At 41.4% G+C, this 22,790-nt stretch overlaps 1 protein-coding gene across 5 annotated transcripts in view; it reads right to left on the bottom strand.

Annotated features, from left to right (window-relative positions):
• kcnma1a (potassium large conductance calcium-activated channel, subfamily M, alpha member 1a) overlaps window positions 1–22,790 on the bottom strand; it is a gene marked incomplete at both ends in the record, with an annotated part of 253,440 nt that overhangs the window by 51,806 nt on the left and 178,844 nt on the right. For 3 of the 5 annotated variants that reach the window (XM_084168517.1, XM_084168520.1, XM_084168521.1), the window contains 9 exons: window positions 8,362–8,438; window positions 8,661–8,747; window positions 13,310–13,378; window positions 13,681–13,790; window positions 16,341–16,496; window positions 16,628–16,697; window positions 16,784–16,866; window positions 17,135–17,240; window positions 18,837–18,947. In XM_084168517.1, coding sequence (XP_084024643.1) covers window positions 8,362–8,438; window positions 8,661–8,747; window positions 13,310–13,378; window positions 13,681–13,790; window positions 16,341–16,496; window positions 16,628–16,697; window positions 16,784–16,866; window positions 17,135–17,240; window positions 18,837–18,947 — 869 coding nt within the window. Of the gene's footprint in view, window positions 1–8,361; window positions 8,439–8,660; window positions 8,748–13,297; window positions 13,379–13,680; window positions 13,791–16,340; window positions 16,497–16,627; window positions 16,698–16,783; window positions 16,867–17,134; window positions 17,241–18,836; window positions 18,948–22,790 lie in introns of all 5 variants that reach the window. The other 2 variants (XM_084168518.1, XM_084168519.1) reach the window with 1 other exon arrangement.

Here is a 22,790-nt window from a genome sequence, read left to right as displayed (position 1 = left end):
AGCTGTGTCCTAAGGCTGAAAATGCCATAACAGGTATAAAGGCAAATACGACAGTGGGGGAGAGGGGGGAAGGGGTAGATGGAAGGGGACTCATTCGGGGGTAGGAGAGTAGCATGGGCAATGTCTTCAGCAGCAAACCTCATACAGACATACAGTACCAGTCAAAGGTTTGGACACACCTACTCATTCCAGGGTTTTTCTTTATTTTTACTATTTTCTACATTGTAGAATCATAGTGAAGACATCAAAACTATGAAATAACACATATGGAATCATGTAGTAACCAAAAACGTGTTAAACAAATCAAAATATATTTTATATTTGAGATTCTTCAAAGTAACCACCCTTTGCCTTGATGACAGTTTTACACACTCTTGGCATTCTCTCAACCAGCTTCACCTGGAATGCTTTTCCAACAGTCTTGAAGGAGTTCCCACATATGTTGAGCACTTGTTGGCTGCTTTTCCTTCACTCTGCAGTCCAACTCATCTCAAACCATCTCAATTGGGTTGAGGTCGGGTGAATGTGGAGGCCAGGTTATCTGATGCAGCACTCCCATCCCTCTCCTTCTTGGTTAAATAGCCCTTACACAGCCTGGAGGTGTGTGGGGTCATTGTCCTGTTGAAAAACAAAAATGATAGTCCCACTAAGCGCAAACCAGATGGGATGGCTTATCACTGTAGAATGCTGTGGTAGCCATGCTGGTTAAGTGTGCCTTGAATTCTAAATAAATCACAGACAGTGTCACCAGCAAAGCACCCCCACACCTCCTCCTTCATGCTTCATGGTGGGAACCAAACATGCGGAGATCATCCGGTTGGACACGGCGGTTGGACTCATCTGGTTGGACACATGCTAAGACACGGCGGTTGGACTCATCTGACCAAAGGGCAGATTTCCACCAGTCTAATGTCCATTGCTTGTGTTTCTTGGAAAAAGCAAGTCTCTTTTTCTTACTGGTGTCCTTTAGTAGTGCTTTCTTTGCAGCAATTCGACAATGAAGGCCTGATTCACACAGTCTCTGAACAGTTGATGTTGAGATGTGTCTGTTACTTGAACTCTGTGAAGCACTTATTTGGGCTGCAATCTGAGGTGCAGTTAACTCTAATGAACTTATCATCTGCAGCAGAGGTAACTCTGGGTCTTCCTTTCCTGTGGTAGTCCTCATGAGAGCCAGTTTCATCATAGCGCTTGATGGTTTTTACGACTGCACTTGAAGAAACTTTAAAAGTTCTTGAAATTTTTCCGGATTGACTGACCTTCATGTCTTAAAGTAATGATGGACTGTCGTTTCTCTTTGCTTATTTGAGCTGTTCTTGCCATAATATGGACTTGGTCTTTTACCAAATAGGGCTATCTTCTGTATACCAACCCTACCTTGTCACAACACAACTGATTGGCTCAAACGCATAAAAAAATTCCACAAATTAACCTTTAAAAAAGGCACACGTTACTTGAAATGCATTCCAGGGGACTACCTCATGAAGCTGGTTGAGAGAATGCCAAGAGTGTGCAAAGCTGTCATCAAGGCAAAGGATGGCTACTTTGAAGAATCTCAAATATAAAATATATTTTGATTTGCGTAACACCTTTTTGGTTACTACATGATTGCATATGTGTTATTTCATAGTTTTGTTGTCTTCACTATGATTCTACAATGTAGAAAATTGTTAAAAAATAAATAAAGAAAGAAAAACCCTGGAATGAGTAGGTGTGTCCAAACTTTTGACTGGTAATGTATATTATTTGATTCAGAACAGAACAGATCATAACATCCTCTATCTGTCTGGCTAAAGGTGTGGATCACGTACCTGTATCCCTTCATGCAGCTGCAGCAGCCCTGGTCAAGGCATCATCACACTACTCTACTGGCTAGACTGGCCAGGCCATACCATGCTAGACTATAATACAAGAGTTTCACTAAACCAGCACTCCCCCAGAGAGGTTTGAGAGAGGTGTGTACGTGTTTGCAAGTTACTATGGATGTACATGGAGTACAGATTAACTATCTTAATTTGACCCTGCTTCTCACAGCAGGAAAAAATATCTTGCAGAAACAGGAAATGTGAATTATTATGTGGATTATAATTATAATGATAATTAATGGGCATTTCTGTAGGGGTTGATACCTTTTTCATTAGGGCAAATCAAGTCAGAAATTTAAAAGTGGAAATTACAAACTTTAGAAGCCTTTTTAAACCTTCAATACACTACAATTTGCATTTCCTGCTGCACAGGAAAATTCTCTGCGACGACAGAGTGATCAAATTAAGATGGCAGATCTGTATATAAAACATTTGAAGTGTGTGTGTGTGTGTGTGTGTGTGTGTGCGCGTGTATGTGCGTGTGTGTGTGCTTACAATATAAATGTCAAGGTCTTAACCCCAGGAGAAGTAGCAATAGGTAGTGAAAGCCCCTCAGAGCAGCGGTTCTAGATTGCTGTGACTCTGGTTCAGACCACAATCCCTGGTTCCCATTCTCTCTATGCCAGGGTGCCAAGTCACTAACTCACTCTAACACCCTCACAGAAACTCTCGCTCTCTCTCCGTAGAGAACTATAAGTCTACTTTTACTGTTTTAACCACATGTGTGGCTGGGAGCCCAAACGAGGTGGCATGTTTCAGTTTGTGGCCAGAAAGAGAATGGGGAGCGAGGTGTCCTATAAACAGCATGCACAAGTGCTTTATAAGCATTCATAAGCATGCATAAAGAGATCACAGCAATTACAGAGGGTGGAGTGTGGTAACTGTTTACAGAGCATAAACAGTTTTGGAGGCATGACAGACGAGCAAGTGTGGCTTTCGTTTCATGCTGAACTATATTACTTTCTTAGTTTTCATGCTGAACTATGAGTTTTATTCTGAGTTCTTTCTAGGCTGGGCATTCAGTTGAACACAGTACATGTAGTTGTAATGTTGGTTAGCGAGACATGGGAGGGGGAGATGGAGAACACGACACAACATGACAATGTGTTTGACTCAAATTACTTCACACATACCCGTTAGCCTGATCTACTACAGTACGGACTACAGTGTCCCTTTTAGGACATTCTTCACCACAAGAGTCCACATGAACATGACTGTCTGTGTACATTTTGTCAAAGGAAGGTGATTGTTAACACACACACACAACTACGCTGTTGCTTTTGATTGTGGTTCTAGAAATCAAGTATTTTTTCATATGTCACATTCAACATTCCACCTGACAAAACGTACAAAGACGAAGTCATCATGAAGCCAGTGTTGAATATCGATAGTGTCCTAAAATGGACACCTAACTAATGGACACTGATCCTCTTAAGTGAAAGACAACCCTATTCAGCAAGAACTCGATGAGCCATTTTGACTTTGAATAGTAAATCTAAGTTAGACTCATATTATATTAAAATATGGATACTTATAGAAAACAACCAAATTAAAACTGCTTTTAAACTCTCCAGTTATTGTACCATGTTGCAAAGCACAAATGGAAATAGCGGAATGCGTAATACAAAGAACAGTTTTCCTTCGAAAGACTCACTTTGTTTTCAGACATCTTCAACCAACCAAACCAAACATTGCACACCATAAAACCAACCTGGACTCAGGGGTAGATGTAGCATACTAAAAGTAAATCAGGGGCACTCCAATTAGTATGATATGTTACATTTCATATGGTATTTATTAATTTGAGGATGTCCATCATCCATTTCTTATGATATGTGACGAATTGCAATTCGTATGATATGTAATGAATTGAATTTCGTACAATATGTCACGAATTTGCAAAACGTATGATGTTACGAAATCCAATTTGTTGTGGCTAACGTTAGCTAGGTGGCTAGGTAGCTAACACTACGTTAGCTAGGCTAGGGGTTAAGGTTAGGGTTAAGGTTAGGAGTTAGGTTAAACTATTAGGGGAAGGGTTAGCTAACATGCTAAGTAGATGCAATGTAGGTAAAAAGTATTAAGTAGTTGCAAAGTTGATAATTAGCTAAAATGATCAAGTTGTCCGTGATGAGACTAAAACATGCAACTTTTGGGTTGCTAGACGTTCGTATTATATGCCCACCCTTCCACACCGACCAACAACCCTCATTTCGTTTTTGCCTTAAGTAACCTTTTGTCTTATGTGACCATACCAAATGTAACATATCATACTAATTCAAGTGTCCAGGATTTACATTTACTATGTTATGTCAAAAAAAAAAAAAAAAAAAAAAAATTGTCTATACTATGAGACCAGTATGCATAAAACAAAGCCAGGGGTTAATCTATGCAATGATGAAACTAAAGTAAGACAACTTTTCCCTTTAAGATTTGTATGACAACTACTGTAAAGGTTAAGATACACCTACAGTTAACTGCTACCATAGAGATATTACCATTACTAGAACAGTAACTCCATTCAAATCAATAGGTCTGTGATGGTGGACCGGCGGCCATATTGAGTATACCCATGAGTGTTCCAGTCAAATTGCAGTGGTCTACGTTTTTTTAACCGTTCTAGTAATTCTATGTCTATGACTGAAACACACCCTGTTGCTCATCATATTCTTGCTGAATAGGTTTCTGAGGACCTCAGTGTCAGTTTCCTTCAATAAGCTACATTCAGGACTGTGGCACAACATGGCCATCTAGTGGCCAAATGGCAGTACAGCATTGGCACCTGCAGTATAGTAAAATAACTGTCTACTGAAGCTGTTTCTTTCACTCAGGGCTCTGAGGGCAGTGAGTAAAAAAGGGCCTGACGACTATGTAGAATTGAAATGCAGTGGGGCTGGGGGTGACGATATCTCAATTCTAAATGCACTGATGAACTCCGGGTAGTGGTATGACTGGAGCTGGGCAGAGTACCAGAGCACTGGGGAGTGGGGAGGGGGCTAGAAGCAGTGAAGGGGGTATGACCAGATTGTTTTGATTGTGTTTTGCAACATTGCTCATTAAGCTGAAATATTTCAAGACATTTCCACAAGAACACTTCCTCTTTTCAGAAAATACAGCAGCGTGCAATATAGCCCCTGACAGTGAGAAAATGAATTTGAATCTAAATGGTTGGAGTTTAATTTTTTATTACCTCCCCACCCCAATGTCTTGGCTCAAAATCCATGACTAACATTACCTATATCAATCTGTGTGTTTGACATTTCAGATTGTCACCACATCCATTTTTCTACTTTCTCAGAGCGTGATATTAGGGAGAGGAGGTAAGTAGGACTTAAGGAGAGCTGATAACACAAGGCTTAGGATTGGGTTTCTAATACAGATCAGTGTAGTTTAACAACAAACAAAAAAATTAAGTGAGTCAAACAGAGTTCATCCACTTCTATGATAAAATCACACTCCACTCTGTCATCTGAAATGAGTCTGAGGGCGGGCTAGACTATGGGCCTATGAGGAGACAGACTAAACAATCAGAAGCTGGTGTGAGTTTGGGTTCTGCTGTATTCAGGTCTGGTCTGAGGCAGGACAGTGTACAGATGAGAGGCGAGGAGAGGGATGCAGATGCTACACTGGTAACATGCAACATAGAATACAGTATACTATTGGCTGGGAAAGAGAAAAGACACTCGCACTGCACCCTGGATGGGAGGGAACCCGTGTTTTTTTTACTCACAATAAATCACTACCAGAGAGTGGTTAAAATAAAGAAGTTGTGTTTCCCGGCGGCAGTAGGGGAAGGAAATAACATCAAAAAAATGTCAATGGTCATAAACACATGGATAAAATAAACAATAACAACAGAAACAAAACAGAACAAACAGAAGACAAACTTCCATTCTAGTAATGGAACTGTCATCTCTCTAAATGGGGCCCTCCTATTGGTAATAAAACAGTAATAAGATGGAGATACAGAAACCCAAAATAATGTAGAATAGAACTGTCTTGTTTCAGGTATAGTATATCTAGTGGACCAATGCATGATCACACTATAGGGCCAACCAAAACTGTACTGGCTCGGATACATTATTTTCACATTGTCCTTTCCAGCACGGTTCCAGCAACTGTGGTGGATGTGTAACCAGGCCAGCTTAGTATAGCCCGGCTTGCCTTGTCTCAGTTTGGCTATATAGTGTGAATCAGACAATACAGGTCTCTGGTTCTCTCTACCTGACAGACTACCAGGCCTATAGTCTGAATGATTGAGATGACACAGACAAAGGGAAAGGACGGTGGAGATCATGTGTTTGGGCGTAGGCTGCTTGCTGTAACTGTCGCTGACCTTTCTAGATGTACAGAGACTGCAGGACGTTAAATTATTTAACATGCTAAGATGTTGGGACAAGTGCCCATGTAGGTCAGGTAGTAATAAGGCCCTGCTTCTGAATTAATGCTTTCAATTCAGGCTATTCAGGAAGTAAACCGAAAATACAACTTATATTATTTTCCTCAATGAGTTTACTTCCTGAAGTAACTGAATTGAAATTGAATTGAATCCAACCCTGGTACACATTCTCTAATTCCCAGTCTGATCAATAGTAATAGCAGAGAAAAAGGGTCATATTCCAAGTCATCCACTGCTGGCAGATGTTAATGGTGGAATACTTGGACCAATAAAGTGCTCTGATTCGGTAGGGTTGGGCCAATAGGATGTCTGGTTGTCTGAACCCATGACCCATGAGCATAGGAAAGCCATTGGCTCGTGTATTCTTCCACCTGACTGAGGTCATTACCTCTGCCTGTGTCACAGTGTCACTATGGCGACCTGACAGCCTTCCTCTTCTGCTCGGCTACTCCCATCGTTCTACCTCTCCCTGACACTCGATCATTAGCATACTGATGTAGAACTCCCACTCTTTCTTTCGCTCTCTGCTGGTCTTCTCGCTTTCTTTCTCTCTCTCTATCTTTTTCTTCCTCCAGACTTCAGTCCACCCTTCTAGATAGTTCCATCATTATGATAAATTATTGACATGATAAGTTTACATATTCAAAGGAAAAAGTAATAAAATGAATAAATCAAACAAATTGTACAATATCATAACACATTGATTTCAGATCATACCACAATGAAGGTTTGACAGTTGTGATCACAGTTGACTAAAATGGGACTCAAGGTGATCACTGGAGCAATTTCCATTTCAAACAGTTATCACTGTAAAAGGACATTCCTACAGTGGCATGCAAAAGTATTCACCCCCCTTGGCATTTTCCCTATTTTGTTGTCCTGCTGGAAGGTGAACCTCCGTCCCAGTCTCAAATCTCTGGAATACTGAAACAGGTTTCCCTCAAGAATTTCCCTGTATTTAGCGCCATCCATCATTCCTTCAATTCTGACCAGTTTCCCAGTCCCTGCCGATGAAAAACATCCCCACAGCATGATGCTGCCACCACCATGCTTCACTGTGGGGATGGTGTTCTCGGGGTGATGAGAGGTGTTGAGTTTGCGCCAGACATAGCGTTTTCCTTGATGGCCAAAAAGCTCAATTTTAGTCTCATCTGACCAGAGTACCTTCTTCCATATGTTTGGGGAGTCTCCCACATGCCTTTTGGCGAACACCAAACGTGTTTGCTTATTTATTTTTTTGCTTTTTTCTGGCCACTCTTCCGTAAAGCCCAGCTCTGTGGAGTGTACGGATTAAAGTGGTCCTATGGACAGGGTTATCTTTGGTCTCTTTGTTGCCTCTCTGATTAATGCCCTCCTTGCCTGGTCTGTGAGTTTTAGTGGGCGGCCCTCTCTTGGCAGGTTTGTTGTGGTGCCATATTCTTTCAATTTTTTTATAATGGATTTAATGGTGCTCCGTGGGATGTTCAAAGTTTCTGATATTTTTTTATAACCCAACCCTGATCTGTACTTCTCCACAACTTTGTCCCTGACCTGTTTGGAGAGCTACTTGGTCTTCATGGTGCCGCTTGCTTGGTGGTGCCCCTTGCTTAGTGGTGTTGCAGACTCAGGGGCCTTTCAGAACAGGTGTATATATACTGAGATCATGTGACAGATCATGTGACACTTAGATTGCACACAGGTGGACTTTATTTAACTAATTATGTGACTTCTGAAGGTAATTGGTTGCACCAGATCTTATTTAGGGGCTTCATAGCAAAGGGGGTGAATACATATGCACGCACCACTTTACGTTATTAATTTTTTAGAATGTTTTGAAACAAGTTATTTTTTTTATTTCACTTCACCAATTTTGTGTATGTCTATTACATGAAATCCAAATAAAAATCAATTTAAATTACAGGTTGTAATGCAACAAAATAGGAAAAATGCCAAGAGGGATGAATACCTTTGCAAGACACTGTATGAGAAACAGTGAGGGATATGACACCTTTATTATAGCACATCCTAATCATACTTCAGAGACAGTGGGGGTAGGGGACGGGGGGGCATGAGAGGGGTGGGGGGTGGGGTTGTGGACGGCGAGTTAGGTGTACTCACGTCGTTTGCAGCCACATTTTTTGATCCGTTTGGGGTCTGTGATGTCATCGTGACAAGCTTTGCAGTAGAAAAATGCTCTGGGGGGAAACAGCAGCATAGACATTTATTGTCTCGGTTTGCAACTCACACCTAGTGAGTTTCACCCATTCCACCAGGTTGAGATGTGAGCTGGCTTTTACCAATGATATTTATGGAAGTTTAATGTCTAATCGCTTTGTATGTTGTCCTTTTTAGCCACCAAGAGAATGAAAACACAGACAAGGCTTTAAACTGAGACTGTGGCGTTTTTCTGCCATTACCTCTTTACTTCTTTGGCGTCGCTGGCGATGAAGAACCCCAGAGTTCCTTCCTGCATCTTTACGTGGTTCCCCGGGTTGATGAGGATGCTGGGTAATGGGAGAGATAGATGACATCACGCTCTGTAGGCGTTGTTACGGCCGTTAGAGTCACACTCACGCGCTAATCAAGAGGAATGGTACACACACATCATCAACCCTCTAGCTGGAACTAGAGTACTACAGCCAGCCATCTAGAGCGGCCTGATCGGATTGGTCAATGGAATCAGAGCTTCTGCAGTCTCCAGTTGTTTTGTTTGGAGAGTGGTATGGAATGGAAGTACTGTAAATGCTATCAGTGTGAGCTTGTAGGCCACTGTATGGAGGTGGGTATTTGTTCAAGTGTTATTGTGTCGAAAAACACCTTGCTTCTTCCCTTGTTTCCATGTTTAGCCACCTTCTCTGAAGCTACTCACACATATGGACAGAATGCGCAACAGCATGAGTTGGTTTGTACATTTTAATTCTTTTCTTTTTCACCATGGTTCTGATTGGCTTGGAGTGGGAGTAGGGGCGGGGTTAGGATGGGTGGGTGGGTGGGGGGGGGGGGCAAAAAGAATTAAAATTGTTTTATGGAGTGGTTTCAGTCTCAGCAGTCAGAGCCAATCAGCTATCAGAATGATGTTACGGGCATGTTACACTACAGTTAGATACTGTTACCTGGGTTAGTACTGGACAGTGGAAGGCAAGGGAATGAACAGCCCTTGGACTAACACTACAGAGGAATAGGAATCATCTGCTATAGGCTAAGTGTTGTTATATAGTGTATTATAGTGTTGTTATAGGGCTCCCGAGTGGCTCAGCGGTCTAAGGCACTGCGTCACTACAGACCCTGGTTCGCTTCCAGGCTGTATCACAATCCGGCCGTGATTGGGAGTCCCATAGGGCGGCGCACAGCGTCGTCCGGGTTTGGCCGGGGTAGATCATCATTGTAAATAAGAATTTGTTCTTAACTGACTACCCTAGTTAAATAAAGGGAAAAGATAAATAAAAAATAGTACTGCTACAGTACTGCTTTAGGGTATTATAGTATTGTTATAGCACTGCTACAGTGCTGCTTTAGGGTATTTAAGCTAGGAAATGTGATATGATATGCATTTTTTTATTTACATTATCAATGTCCATGTTGATTTATCAGGAAGAATGAATTAATAACCAAGAAGCTGAGGGGAAATGGCCATGTAATGTTATCTAATGGATAAGTAACATTCATATTCAAATTCACTCTAACCCCTAGCCCTGTAACCCCTAACCTCACAGACCCTAAAACTGTATCCTCAAACATATGTCTACAGTAAAGAAGATATTGTAGATTTGGATGGTGTTTGTGTGTGTAGGGTGCCTGTATGGACTGGCTGTATCATTCCCCCTGAATTAGACTGAGACGAGAGTGGACGACACACGCATATACGCCCAGTTCATTAATGGTTGCCTGTGGGTAGGAATCATCAATGATGGGAGTGCAGACAGAGACTAACAAACGGAACACACAGACCGACTGTCAGGGGACGACACCCCTGGCCTCTGAGCCCAGACGAAAGGGAAACGAATAATATTTTACTTTAGGAATACTTTACTAACTTACTTTAATAATACTTTACAAATATTTTACTTTTTCTTTTATGAATACTATACTTTGACAATAGTTCACTTCACCTAGTTGGCTCGGGGATTAGAACCAGCGACCTTTCGGTTACTGGCACAACGCTCTTAACCACTAAGCTACCTGCCGCCCTATTATTTACTAATACTTTATTTTACTTTACCAACTCTTTAATTTACTAATACTTTATTTTACCAACTCTTTAATTTACTAATAATTTACCAACTCTTTAATTTACTAATACTTTATTTTACCAACTCTTTAATTTACTAATAATTTACCAACTCTTTAATTTACTAATACTTTATTTTACTTTACCAACTCTTCAATTTATTAATACTTTATTTTGCCAATTATTTAATTTACTATTTCTTCACTGTCATTCAATGTACGGCCTTTATACTTTACAAAAGTTTTTAGTTTTTGGTACTAAACTGTTTGGACAGATTTGAGAACACTTGTCTATACCAACATTATACTGTGTAAAAGTGCATGCAGGCTCAGAAAATAGCTGAGAGCAGCTGAAAACTACAGACTAATTCGCAAATGATAAAAAATCTTTCCTCTGGGCTCTACAAACAACATACTTAAACAATAAGGGGGCGATTGGATCAATTATAAAGCTGTAATCAATAGCAACAGTAAAACAAAACAACATGATATTTTGCTAAACTTAAGTTTAAAGTTGCACTATTGAGCTTTATATAAGATTGAATGGCCCCAGAGTAGAAAAAAGGAATCACAATTGACATGCTGTTTCGGGAAAATACAAAATAAACTAACAAAGCCACTACAAAAAACACATTGCTGCCCAAATCTGAGATTTCACATAGTTTACACATTTTAGATCTAATAACAAAGAAACATAACAAAATGTAATTTTCTCCAATTATGCATAGAGGCCCACAATGTATCAAAACCTCATATTGGGAGCAACAAGGCAAGCATCACACATCCCATATGATAGAGTGTTATTACATGCAGTTACCAAACAGTGTGAGTAGGACACTTGTAAAACAGACCAGGCATAGCCACTGCAGTACAGATAAAGAGACAGGTACGTAGATGCAGACTGTTGCAGTAACTTCTGTGCAGTTGGATTGTTTTCTTAAACACCAAACTGACAGGAAGTGACCTCACTTGATAACATCTACTCAGAGACTCACAGGTATGGGGGAACATGGTGACTGACACACACACACACACACACACACACACACACACACACACACACACACACAAGCTTACGCACACGCACGCACACGCACACGCACACAAAGCAAACAGTATCCACACACATGATAAAACAGTAAGAAAGGGATGAAATGCAAGTATGAAGATGATTTGCAGCACCCATGGAAAACGTGGCCTAAAATTAAACAACTCCATTGGATAAATGTTAATTTATCCAAAGTTAATGATCCCATGCCTTGAATAAGATATGACATGGCATAACAAATGCTGTTGGTATCGTAAAAATCTATAAAACATGTGTTTGTGTCAAACTGCAATGACATATAATCAAACCATCGATTCCATAATATTACAGAAATGTGCAACAATAGCCTTATCCATCAATAAACCCTTCTGGGGTTCAGACATCAACAATCTGTCTCTTGACTGATATGTGAGATGACACTATCAAAACTATAAAAATGTGAAGTACTGTTTGATAATGAGCATAGCACAAAAATAAAGAAACACTGGGAAGAAAATAATAATCAGTTTGGCAACGTTCACACACAGTTACGACTGACTGAAGACACTGAAAAAGAACTGAAGTGAGAGAGAAATTAAGCAGAACGACTGACAACGAGAGACAGAAAGAAACTCAAAACAGGAGGTAAAAATGGAGGAGATGGTGTTAGCCTGGGCACATCGACAACATCAGACAAATCAACAAGAGTTACAAACGAGTCAAATTCAACTATTCTCTCTCTGCCTGCAAAGAAGTTAGTGCATTAGGCACAAGGAACACAATCAAAGATATAGTGAGAAATTGGCTCATTTTGATATAGGGTTTGGAAAAGTATCCTTAGGAAACAAAACCCAGTCAGAAGCTCTAAAGTGGTGGAGATAGGGTTGAACTTTGGAGGGAAATATAAGGAAGAGGGCATACCGCTTTCGGCTTCTGCAAACAACAAGAAAACAACCTAAAATCAAACAGTTGTTATTAACATAAAAGGAGAGATGAAAAATCATATTATGAATGTGTCTCAATTTTCAATTATGTCTCAATTTGCTGTCCGTCTACCTTCTGATGGGAAAATGAAAGTGCTTGCTGTAGCACTCTGAGAAAAAGTTTAAGACCTTCATATCACTTAGTAAACTAGGAGGTACTTATTTGATCTTAAGAGCTGATCTTATTACACATATTGCATCTATGAAATAATTTACTTCTACTATCAGAGAGATATGCAGTTCAGATGGCACTGAGAATGGTGGCACTATGTCATGGAAAAAAGCCTGGCATGAGCAAAGAAAATGCCTCAGGATCCCATGTCCAGGTGCAAGCACACAACAAAAAGGCTGAGCAAAAGTTTTAAAATAAATGTTGTTCAAAATATATCATAATAACAAGTTAGTTAGACATTACTTCTTCTATAGTGATTTCATAATATACTAAAAACTCAACTAAAACAACTCTACTATAAATGCATTATTTGTACAAAACCGGTTCACACTGCTGTTGGCGTTGGGGTGGGTGGGATTTAGCAATTTATGGTAAGTGAAATATAGTACTTCATGTTAATAGTTAGCAAGTTAATAGTACCATATGGCATTAATGGTTATCATGGTTCAACACAGAGACAACTATTTACAGATAAATCTTGAAAGACATCCTAGGATTTGAAAATGTTCTGGGATGTTACAGACAGAGAAGTCCAGCAGTGATTTACAGAACAAGAGCAGCCTTGTAGTCCTGTACAACACAGAGAGAAACAGACAGAGAGAAACAGACAGAGAGAAACAGACAGAGAGAAACAGACAGAAACACAGAGACACAAACCTGCTCTCTCCCAGTTCCGACTTGTTCTCGATGGCGATAAGCAACAGCTTCAGCTTCACGTAGCACAGCCTGACACAGACAGACAAACACAGAGAATTGTAAGGGAATGCTATGCCTCATCACGGTTCTACATTATGTACGGTAGCTACTATTTCAACATGACCAATAGTTTCAAATTAAAATGTTCCTTTTCTTTTATATTATAATCATTTAGTATTAATGTCATTGACCTCCTCTATCTACCATCTACTCTTCAGCAGTTGTAGCAGTACCAGGGACCGAACAGCAGTTATACAGTAGCAGTAAAACAGAGCAGAGAGAGTTATCCATACCGGCCCAAGGACTAGATCACTGTGGAGTGTCATACTTACTCACAGACTGCTGGGAAGGAGAGCCCCACAAAGGCACTGGACAGATACTCTGTGTACATCTCATTAGCTACCCCTTCTAAATAGTACTTCTGCCACGTATCCTCTTCAATCTGAGAAGCAACAAGCACAACATACATATATAAATACGTAAAGATACATATAAATACATATATAAATACGTAAAGATACATATAAATACATATATAAATACGTAAAGACACATATAAATACATATATAAATATGTATACAGATGGAAATGTGTATAGTAGTAACTTTAGCACAGTTATAAGCCGTTATAAACCCCTTACAAGCCCTTTATAAGCCCATCATTAGCAGTCTCTCAGTGATGGAGAAGACACTTTGATGAACTGCAGACTGCAGCTCCTCAGACATATTATGAAACTGTCTCCATGTCTCTTCTCCATCATAACTCCACCCCATCCTGACAGCTATACAGGATTTAATATGGGACTCAGAACACACTTCCTCTATAACTAACACACTCACATGCCTCGCCTGTTTGGGGGGAAAGCAATTGGTCAGCCATCTTTAGGGGAACACTAATCGAGGGGGTCCTGCGGAGATTGCATCCATTCTATTGTGTGTGTGTGCATGTGTATTCTTTGGTCTCTCGTTAGCACCTCTCACTAACTTTCTGGTTCTCTTCCTGTTTCAATCACCCGTGACGACAAATTGCAATGACGACGGCCTATTATCGCCCTGGTAACAAAACAAGGCCTGATGAACTTCATCCAGATCTGACCAGACATCCCTCCTCTCCCATTCACACACATGCTCATTACAGACATCTGCAGCTGAATGTGTCAGAACTGACCTATTTCTCCATGTGTGTTTACCAAATGGCACCCTATTCCCTATATAGCGCTATGGGTCCTGGTCAAAAGTAATGCACTAAATAGGGAATAGGCTGCCATTTGGAACATATTCTCTGTAATTACCTAGTAAGAGTTGTGCTGAGAACAGCTGTCGGACACATCACTCTTCACCTCGTTAAGAGGCCTCACAATAATCTGTCGTCAAGTAAAACCCACCATGCACTATAAGCATTCCGTTTATAGCATTATAGCCTTTAGATTCATATGTTTATGGAGGTCTCTCTGAGGCATGCTGACAGAAGAGGCCACCTCTATTACAGAACTATTTTAATTACACCTGTCCTCTCTCAACCGCACAATGGTGCCATTCAAAATAGATCATATTAGCATTTATTATAGTTTTATAATCATTTCATGTTCTTCGGTCAATCATTTTGACATCGACTTTCTGTTGCCAACGATTGTAATAATGTATAGTGTTCCATGTGTATTCATCCTGCTATTAAAACAGAGATGGTATGGTTTGAATATAGCGTTTTAGTTGACTGTTTTTGTTGAAAAATTACAGACTGAGTGAAGCAAGGACGTGCTGACTTGGTGACAGTATATCGTGTCCAAGTTGTTTCACTAGGCTTGGCCTAGCATGAGTTCTGACTGACTAGGGCTGTATCGCTTCACAACTCAACAAATAATGGTAATAATGATACTGTATGTCTTCATTTCTTCCTCTCATGTGAAGTGATTCCTCCCTTCTTTGTCAGATGTTCATGCAGGCTACATCATATCCACTGAGCTGCCATAGACGATAAGGGATGAGTTTCCTGAAAGCTTTTCAGCTGTCATATAGTAGATGATGAAAGCCCAACGTTTTAAATCCCTCTTTAACGAGGGCAATGCCTTTTCATTCACAGCTTATATCACCGGTTATGGTTTAGTGTCGATAGTCCATATTTTCTATATCTCTTAGTCTATGTTTTCATAAAGGAAATATGGCCAGCAGATGTTTCTTCTCCATCCAGCACTTGTCAGCCCACTCATTATAAACTCCTCCATCATCTTTATGACAAGAAGACCAGCTCTTTCAAATAGAGGAGCACCTCTTCAATGCTGAGTGCCAAAGATCCAACAGATTCCATATGATAAACCAGATTGACTGAAAGACCATTATGATTCTGAATGAAAACACTCCCTCAGAGACGTCTCACTCAGCAGACCTGAGCTCAGTCCTCCCATGGAATCACTTACAGTATCTATCCTGTAATACTACAGTAAATACCAAAGTAAAACAACATTGTGAATAGGTTGTGTTGATGTTACCTTACTGACATTTTGTAAACGTTACCTAAATGAAAGAGATCATTGTGAAAGAGTTGTGTTTATGTTACCTTACTGTTATTGTGTCAACTTTACCTCTATGACAGACCTCATTGTGAAAATGTGGAGTTAGGTCTAGATTAAATCTGACCAACCCTTTTCGGCTATACACCTTTTAAAGGCAACGTTTACGCGTTTGCGGAGACCGCATTCACGGTAAACACTGCATACTGTATGTTGGCTCAAACGGAAATTACCCTTGAATGTCAATCACGCTATAACACGGATCTTCTGCGGACCAGATTGAATCTAGGCCTTAATGTTACCTTACTGTCATTGTGTCAACGTTATCTCGATGACAGACATTGTGAAAAGGTTGTGTTAATGTTACCATACTGACATTGCGTCAACTAATTTGTGTTAATGTTACCTTACCGATATCGTATCACGGTTAGGTTGATGAAAGAGATCATTGTGAAAAGGTTGTGTTAATGTTGTATCAACGTTACCTCGATGAAAGACCTCATGGAGAAGAGATTGGCCAGCATGGTGGAGAGGCCCTGGGCCAGACAGCTCTGAGCTATGAAGCCAGCCTTCAGCTCTGCTAGACAGATAGCATCATCACCTTCCTTCCAGTTCCAGCTAGGAATATTGAGCAGGTGAGCCTACACACACACACACACACACACACACACACACACATTACACACTCTCCCCTCTCCAAAGATGTGTTTGAACCATAGTTATCATTATGTTTATTATTGCAGGAAGCGTAGGAGTGACGTGCTGACCCTACCTTGTTATGGTACTGTAACATTTGAGTGATAATTCGTATCTTGGGGGAATAGTTCTTGATAGAGATGACCCTACAAATTCAAAAAGAAAATTGAACACATACTGTAAACAGTCCTTTCCCCAGATGATTTATCGTCGTCACCATCATCATCATTACCTCATGATGTTGGAGGCATCTTCAGCATCGGGATCTGGACAGTATTTATTAGCCAGGATCAGACAGGCGTCTGCTGACTCAATCTATTCAGGGAACGATGAAGAGTTACAGTTAGAGAATACACAGCAGAAACCCTCTCACCTTCAAATATTACAACGTTTCAACCCAAGATTGATCTTTGTCAGGTCAAAGCAAAGGTCCAACTTGGATTGAAACGTTGTCACTCTTACAAGGTGGCATAAGGAGCCTTTTTTGTATTTTCTTATCGTCTTTTTCACGCACAGCCTTTCACCCTGTATCTACAGTATGGTGTAATATGATGTATAACAGCAGTACTTGCTAGTACAGTACCTTCACTCGGGCCAGATCGTGAGGGTTGAGAACAGATCCCTGGTAGAACTCCACTTGGGTAAAGTGGCGTTTGAACAAGGCTTCCAGCTCAAGATTAGGGGAAATACTAAAGGAGCAGAGAGGGAGAGAGAGAGAGAGGGAGAGTGAGAGAGAGTGTGATAGTGAGAGAGAGAGAGGGAGAGGGAGAGGGAGAGGGAGAGGGAGCAAGGACAAACACACGTTGGGATTTGAAGTTTTACTAATGAAGCAGAAACTCTTTCCAAGTGACTCACAAGCAGTGTGCTCTGTACTGTACTCAATCAAAGGGTTGGATCCCATAAAAAAAGACATACACTACATGATCAAAAGTATGTGGACACCTGCTCGTCGAACATCTCATTCCAAAATCATGGGCATTAATATGGAGTTGGTCCCCCCTTTGCTGCTATAACAGCCTCCACTGTTCTGGGAAGGCCTTCCACTGGATGTTGGAACATTGGTGCGGGGACTTGCTTCCGTTCAGCCACAAGAGCATTAGTGAGGTCAGGCACTGATGTTGGGCGATTAGGCCTGGCTCGCAGTCTGCGTTCCAATTCATCCCAAAGGTGTTCAATGGGGTTGAGGTCAGGGCTCTGTGTAGGCCAGTCAAGTTCTTCCACACCAATCTCGACAAACCATTTCTGTATTGACCTCGCTTTGTGCACGGGGGCATTGTCATGCAAACAGGAAAGGGCCTTCCCCAAACTGTTGCCACAAAGTTGGAAGCACAGAATCGTCTAGAATGTCATTGTATGCTGTAGCATTAAGATTTCCCTTCACTGGAACAAACGGCCTAGCCCGAACCATGAAAAACAGCCCCAGACAATTATTCCTCCTCCACCAAACTTTACAGTTGGCACTATGCATTCGTGCAGGTAGCGTTCTCCTGGCAGCCGCCAAACCCAGATTCGTCCATCGGACTGCCAGATGGTGAAGAGTGATTCATCACTCCAGAGAACGAGTTTCCACTTGCGGCGAGCTTTACACCACTCCAACCGACGCTTGGCATTGCACATGGTGATCTTGGCTGCTTGGACATGGAAACCCATTTCATGAAGCTCCCGACGAACAGTTATTGTGCTGACTTTGCTTCAAGAGGCAGTTTGGAACTCGGTAGTGAGTGTTGCAACCGAGGACAGACGATTGTTCCGCGCTACGCGCTTCAGCAGTCCCGTTCTGTGAGCTTGTGTGGCCTACCACTTCGCAGCTGAACCGTTGTTGTTCCTAGACGTTTCCACTTCACAATAACAGCACTTACAGTTGACCGGGGCAGCTCTAGCAGGGCAGAAATTTGACAAACTGACTTGTTGGAAAGGTGGCATCCTATGACGGTGCCACGTTGAAAGTCACTGAGCTCTTCAGTACAGGCCATTCTACTGCCAATGCTTGTCTATGGAGATTGCATGGCTGTGTGCTCGATTTTATACACCTGTCAGCAACGGGTGTGGCTGAAATAGCCGAATCTACTAATTTGAAGGGGTGTCCACATACTTTTGTATAAATAGTGTAAGTATTTTATGCATACTACAGAAATACATTAGACCCCACATAAAAAAAGGGGGGGGGGAGATTATGAGAGAAAGAACAGAGAAAATGACAATTTCCTATGCTTTTTGTTTATATTATTTCATGTTTAACTATGCTGTGTAATGGTTTAAAGCTAGGGAGCGAAACATGTACTTACTTATGGAGAAAAACTATTTCTACATTGACATCATCCCTGTCCTTGTGTAGGAAGTCTTTGAGGAAGTTGGAGACACTTTCGAGCGTTATATGACCACAGACCACAATGTGCCTGGAGAAGGGGGGGGAGAAATCAACTTGAGCAAGGCAACATAAATCACAACCAACACGAATGCCTCGAAAAGAACACTCACGTCATACCAAAGCACTCTCACAACTCTAATTCCCAATAAAAACTATTTATGTCAGAAAAATGTATTTTGAAAACTAGACATGACTTTTAGTGTTGTTGTTTTTCAGTAAAAGAAAACAAATCCCCATAAGAGTGAAAAGCGTAGTTTCCCCCTCCTTGTATGAAAAAATCCGACATGACGTGTGCAACCAAACCCTGAACTTTGAACCACTTTAAGGAGACCTAAAATATAATCCTAAAGTACACTTCCTGGTTTTGATTGTCATCCGTTCTCAATAAGGAAACCGTTCCCTTACGCCAAACCACCCTCTGAGAGCCGAATACATGTTGACAGAGACATGTACAGCAATAGGCGCACGCTTTCATACAAGGCATTACTAAAAGCCTTGTAAAGTGATTTCTTGGTCTGCGGCTGACAAGAACTCTAAACAGAACATGAGGCTGGTTGACGTGTGGATGGCAGGATAGTTGAGTTCTATGTCAGACAGAGAGCACTGCTGACTTCAGGAGAAAGATGGATTTAGACAGATAGGGGATAGATCGGACTGGGGCTGGGGTCATGACTGGGGTGGTGACCTTGTTTGTCCCATGGTTCCACTCTGGGCTCCAGTGTGATGATCCACTCCAGAGACAGAGGCTCTCAGATAGAGGGTTTCACAGTAATACTCACATAGGAGCTTCACTCATACTGGAGTAGATTTGAGTCAGTTTGAACACAGATGCAGCTCCTAGTCTCTGTAACATATCAAGCTTGTTCAGGTGACTCAAAATACGTATTTATTTGTTCTGTTCTCCAGCACAAAGCAAAGATTTCCGCAAGCGGCTCGGGTGGGTTTCCCAATGCCTCCATTGCTAAAGTATTATGTTGATACACTACATAATCAAACTAGGATTAAAGACAGTTTTAACCATTCAGCTTTACCAACGGTCTCATTTGTATTGCGGTAGGCCAAACTAACTCAACATTGTCGAGCCAATGTTCGACGTCAAACCTCAAATAAAGAGAAACCCAAACATGCTCGTCATCAAGGGGATTACATTGGGCACAGAGACAGGCGAGCTACCCGAATTGTCCTAAAAAGACCTGTAAGACAATCTATGTAATGACAATGGCTCTATTTGAGAGATGTGCCAGATGACAATTTGCTTCTGCAGCTCTGCCCTGTATGCGCTTGGTAGAGTTAGACTGTCTGTGCATTGGGTTACTGACTCACTGAAGAACTGTGGTCTGGCCTGATCACTATACAAGACTTAACTCATCAAGCTCAATCTGTTTTAACAGAAACAAACACTGATCCAAACCCATGTTCTCATACTGGGAGATGATGAGACCATTGGATGATACATTAACTCCTGTTGTATATGAAAGACTTGACTGTTCCAGTCCAGATCAGTGTGTCCAAAGTGGCATTGAAACACATTGAAGAGGTCTAAAGCAGACTGATGCATACTTAAGTGGACTGAAGCAGACTGAGGCAGGCTGAAGCAGACATGATCTGGTGGACACCTGGTAGACATGGTGACAACACAGGCCTGGTAGCCATTGAACATAATGATCTTCACAGATCTGGGCTCTGGACTAGCTATCCAGTGATGGCATGAGGCTGTGAGCTCTCTGATGAGATCAGATTATGAGCAGAGGTCTCAGTGAGAAGCCAGCAGCTGTTGGCAGAAGATGATGTGTCCCATTCAGGGAGACAAAAACATCAGTCATGTTTTCCTACTCCATGTCCAGAAGTCATCTTCAGAGGCTGAGTATATGGGATTTGTGCAGTGTAGTAACTGGCTTTATTGTGGCTCCGTGTTAAGACAGGCACGGATGCACTCACACACACGCACGCACACACACAGTTCATCTCAGACATCTCGTCTCCATGTATAGATTAGTTATCAGTGGAGCTTGACAGATTTTTAAAGCGGAACAATTGTTGGGAGTATATACGCTTCAGTTGACTTCATTGCAGGATGGACAGACTACTGATCATTTTGCCTATTGGTGCGCTAGGGCTAGCATTATAGACAACAGCACAGTATCCAAGCCAAGGAAGGTATTTGGCTACATATAAGGAGTAGTAAGGATACATGATTCAACATCTATTCATTGGTTTGCAAAAAATATAACTTCCTTTAAGCTTATTCGACCCTGGACTTCTCAATGAAATATCAAACTAAAAAAACTCAAGTTGTGTGTACAATCACAGTGGCACAGAACATATGACAAAATATTACACACAAATACCAAGTGCCACAATAGAGTTGCACAGCATCACATTAAATGCACGAGGGAATTCTGAGAACATGTATTACAGACCATGCAGGATATCAACCTAACAAATCATATAATCAGGAACACATTAAATACTTCACCACAGCAAACAGACAGCTCAAACACCAGCAACAGAGGCCACACCATTGATATCGCTCTGATCCTTAGGCTGACACTATAGGATGCAGAAGGAAAGGCAACAAAACACCAGATTTCTTGTGTTTTTCATTCAACAGTGACCTATATCTCTGTAACTAATGAAACACGGTGTAGCATAAAAAATACATTTTGCCACAGAAATGAGGAAGATATATTTGGACGCTATCTAACCTGAATACTGGAGATCTTATTCATACTGTAAAATTACTCATGTAGGTTATTCATGTTCAGTATCACATCAATTATGATATTTATTTATGTTAATACATGTGTATTAAATTCCCTAATGCGTACTGTACATATTATATAATATGTGTGACTGGGATGAGAGTCTCCAGGTCTCCACACCTCAGGCTGCAAGCCATCACAGGCACACAGAGAACTAACACATTCAGAGTACTGCAGGGTTCAGCCAGGGTTTAGGCCAGTTTCCATGCCATTCCCTCTGTTTCAGTGGGGGCTAATGGAAACCACAGAGCCCTAATAAGAACCACAGGGCCGTGAGTGCAGTGAGTCGAGAGCCAACAGAACGCTCGTCTTGATGACATCAGTGTAGGCGATGTGAGATCTGTCACTACGCTGACTGGTGTGTGTGTGTGTGTGTGTGTGTGTGTGTGTGTGTGTGTGTGTGTGTGTGTGTGCGCGCGCGCACGTGCCATTAAGATAAACCACTTAATGATGTGTAATATTAACTGGAAGTTGGATATATTCCTAATCCTCAGTTTCGTGAACTTAACTTGTTTAGCTTTTTCCTTGCCCAAAAAGTGTACTCTCCACAAGGAAACAATAAACCATTATGACAAATGTGTTTGTATATGTGTCTTGATCTGTACATATAAAGTATGAACCCATACATAGAGTATATAACATAATAATGCACAGATCCTGTTGCCAGTCTGAGCCTCTGTGCTAGACTGGCTGAACTGGGGGCCCGATTACTAACACATGTATGTATGAAGTATAGAAAAAAGAAAAGGAAAGAGAAAAGGAGAAAGGAGGAGGGGGAGAAAGACAGCGATGGAGAGGTAAAGAGGGAAAGTGGGAGAGTGTGTGAAAGGGGGAGTGAGGGAGAGGGAAAGGTGGCGAGAGGGGGAGTCGGCAGTTTTGACAAACCCTTCTCTCAACACCCTGTCAGTGAATGGAGACGCAGGGCGCAAGCCAAACATAACATCTCATTAATCTTGTCTCACTGACGGGGAAGGGGGTTGAGAGAGATGAAAGGGGTTGAGAGAGAGAGAGAGAGAGAGGGGAAGGGGGTTGGGAGAGAGAGAGAGAGAGAGAGAGAGAGAGAGAGAGGGGAAGGGGGTTGAGAGAGAGAGATGGGAAGGGGGTTGAGA

The sequence above is a fragment of the Coregonus lavaretus genome (genome assembly GCF_964263955.1).
Source record: "Coregonus lavaretus genome assembly, chromosome: 1".
NCBI lineage: Eukaryota > Metazoa > Chordata > Actinopteri > Salmoniformes > Salmonidae > Coregonus > Coregonus lavaretus.
This window is presented reverse-complemented; position numbering and strand designations above follow the sequence as displayed.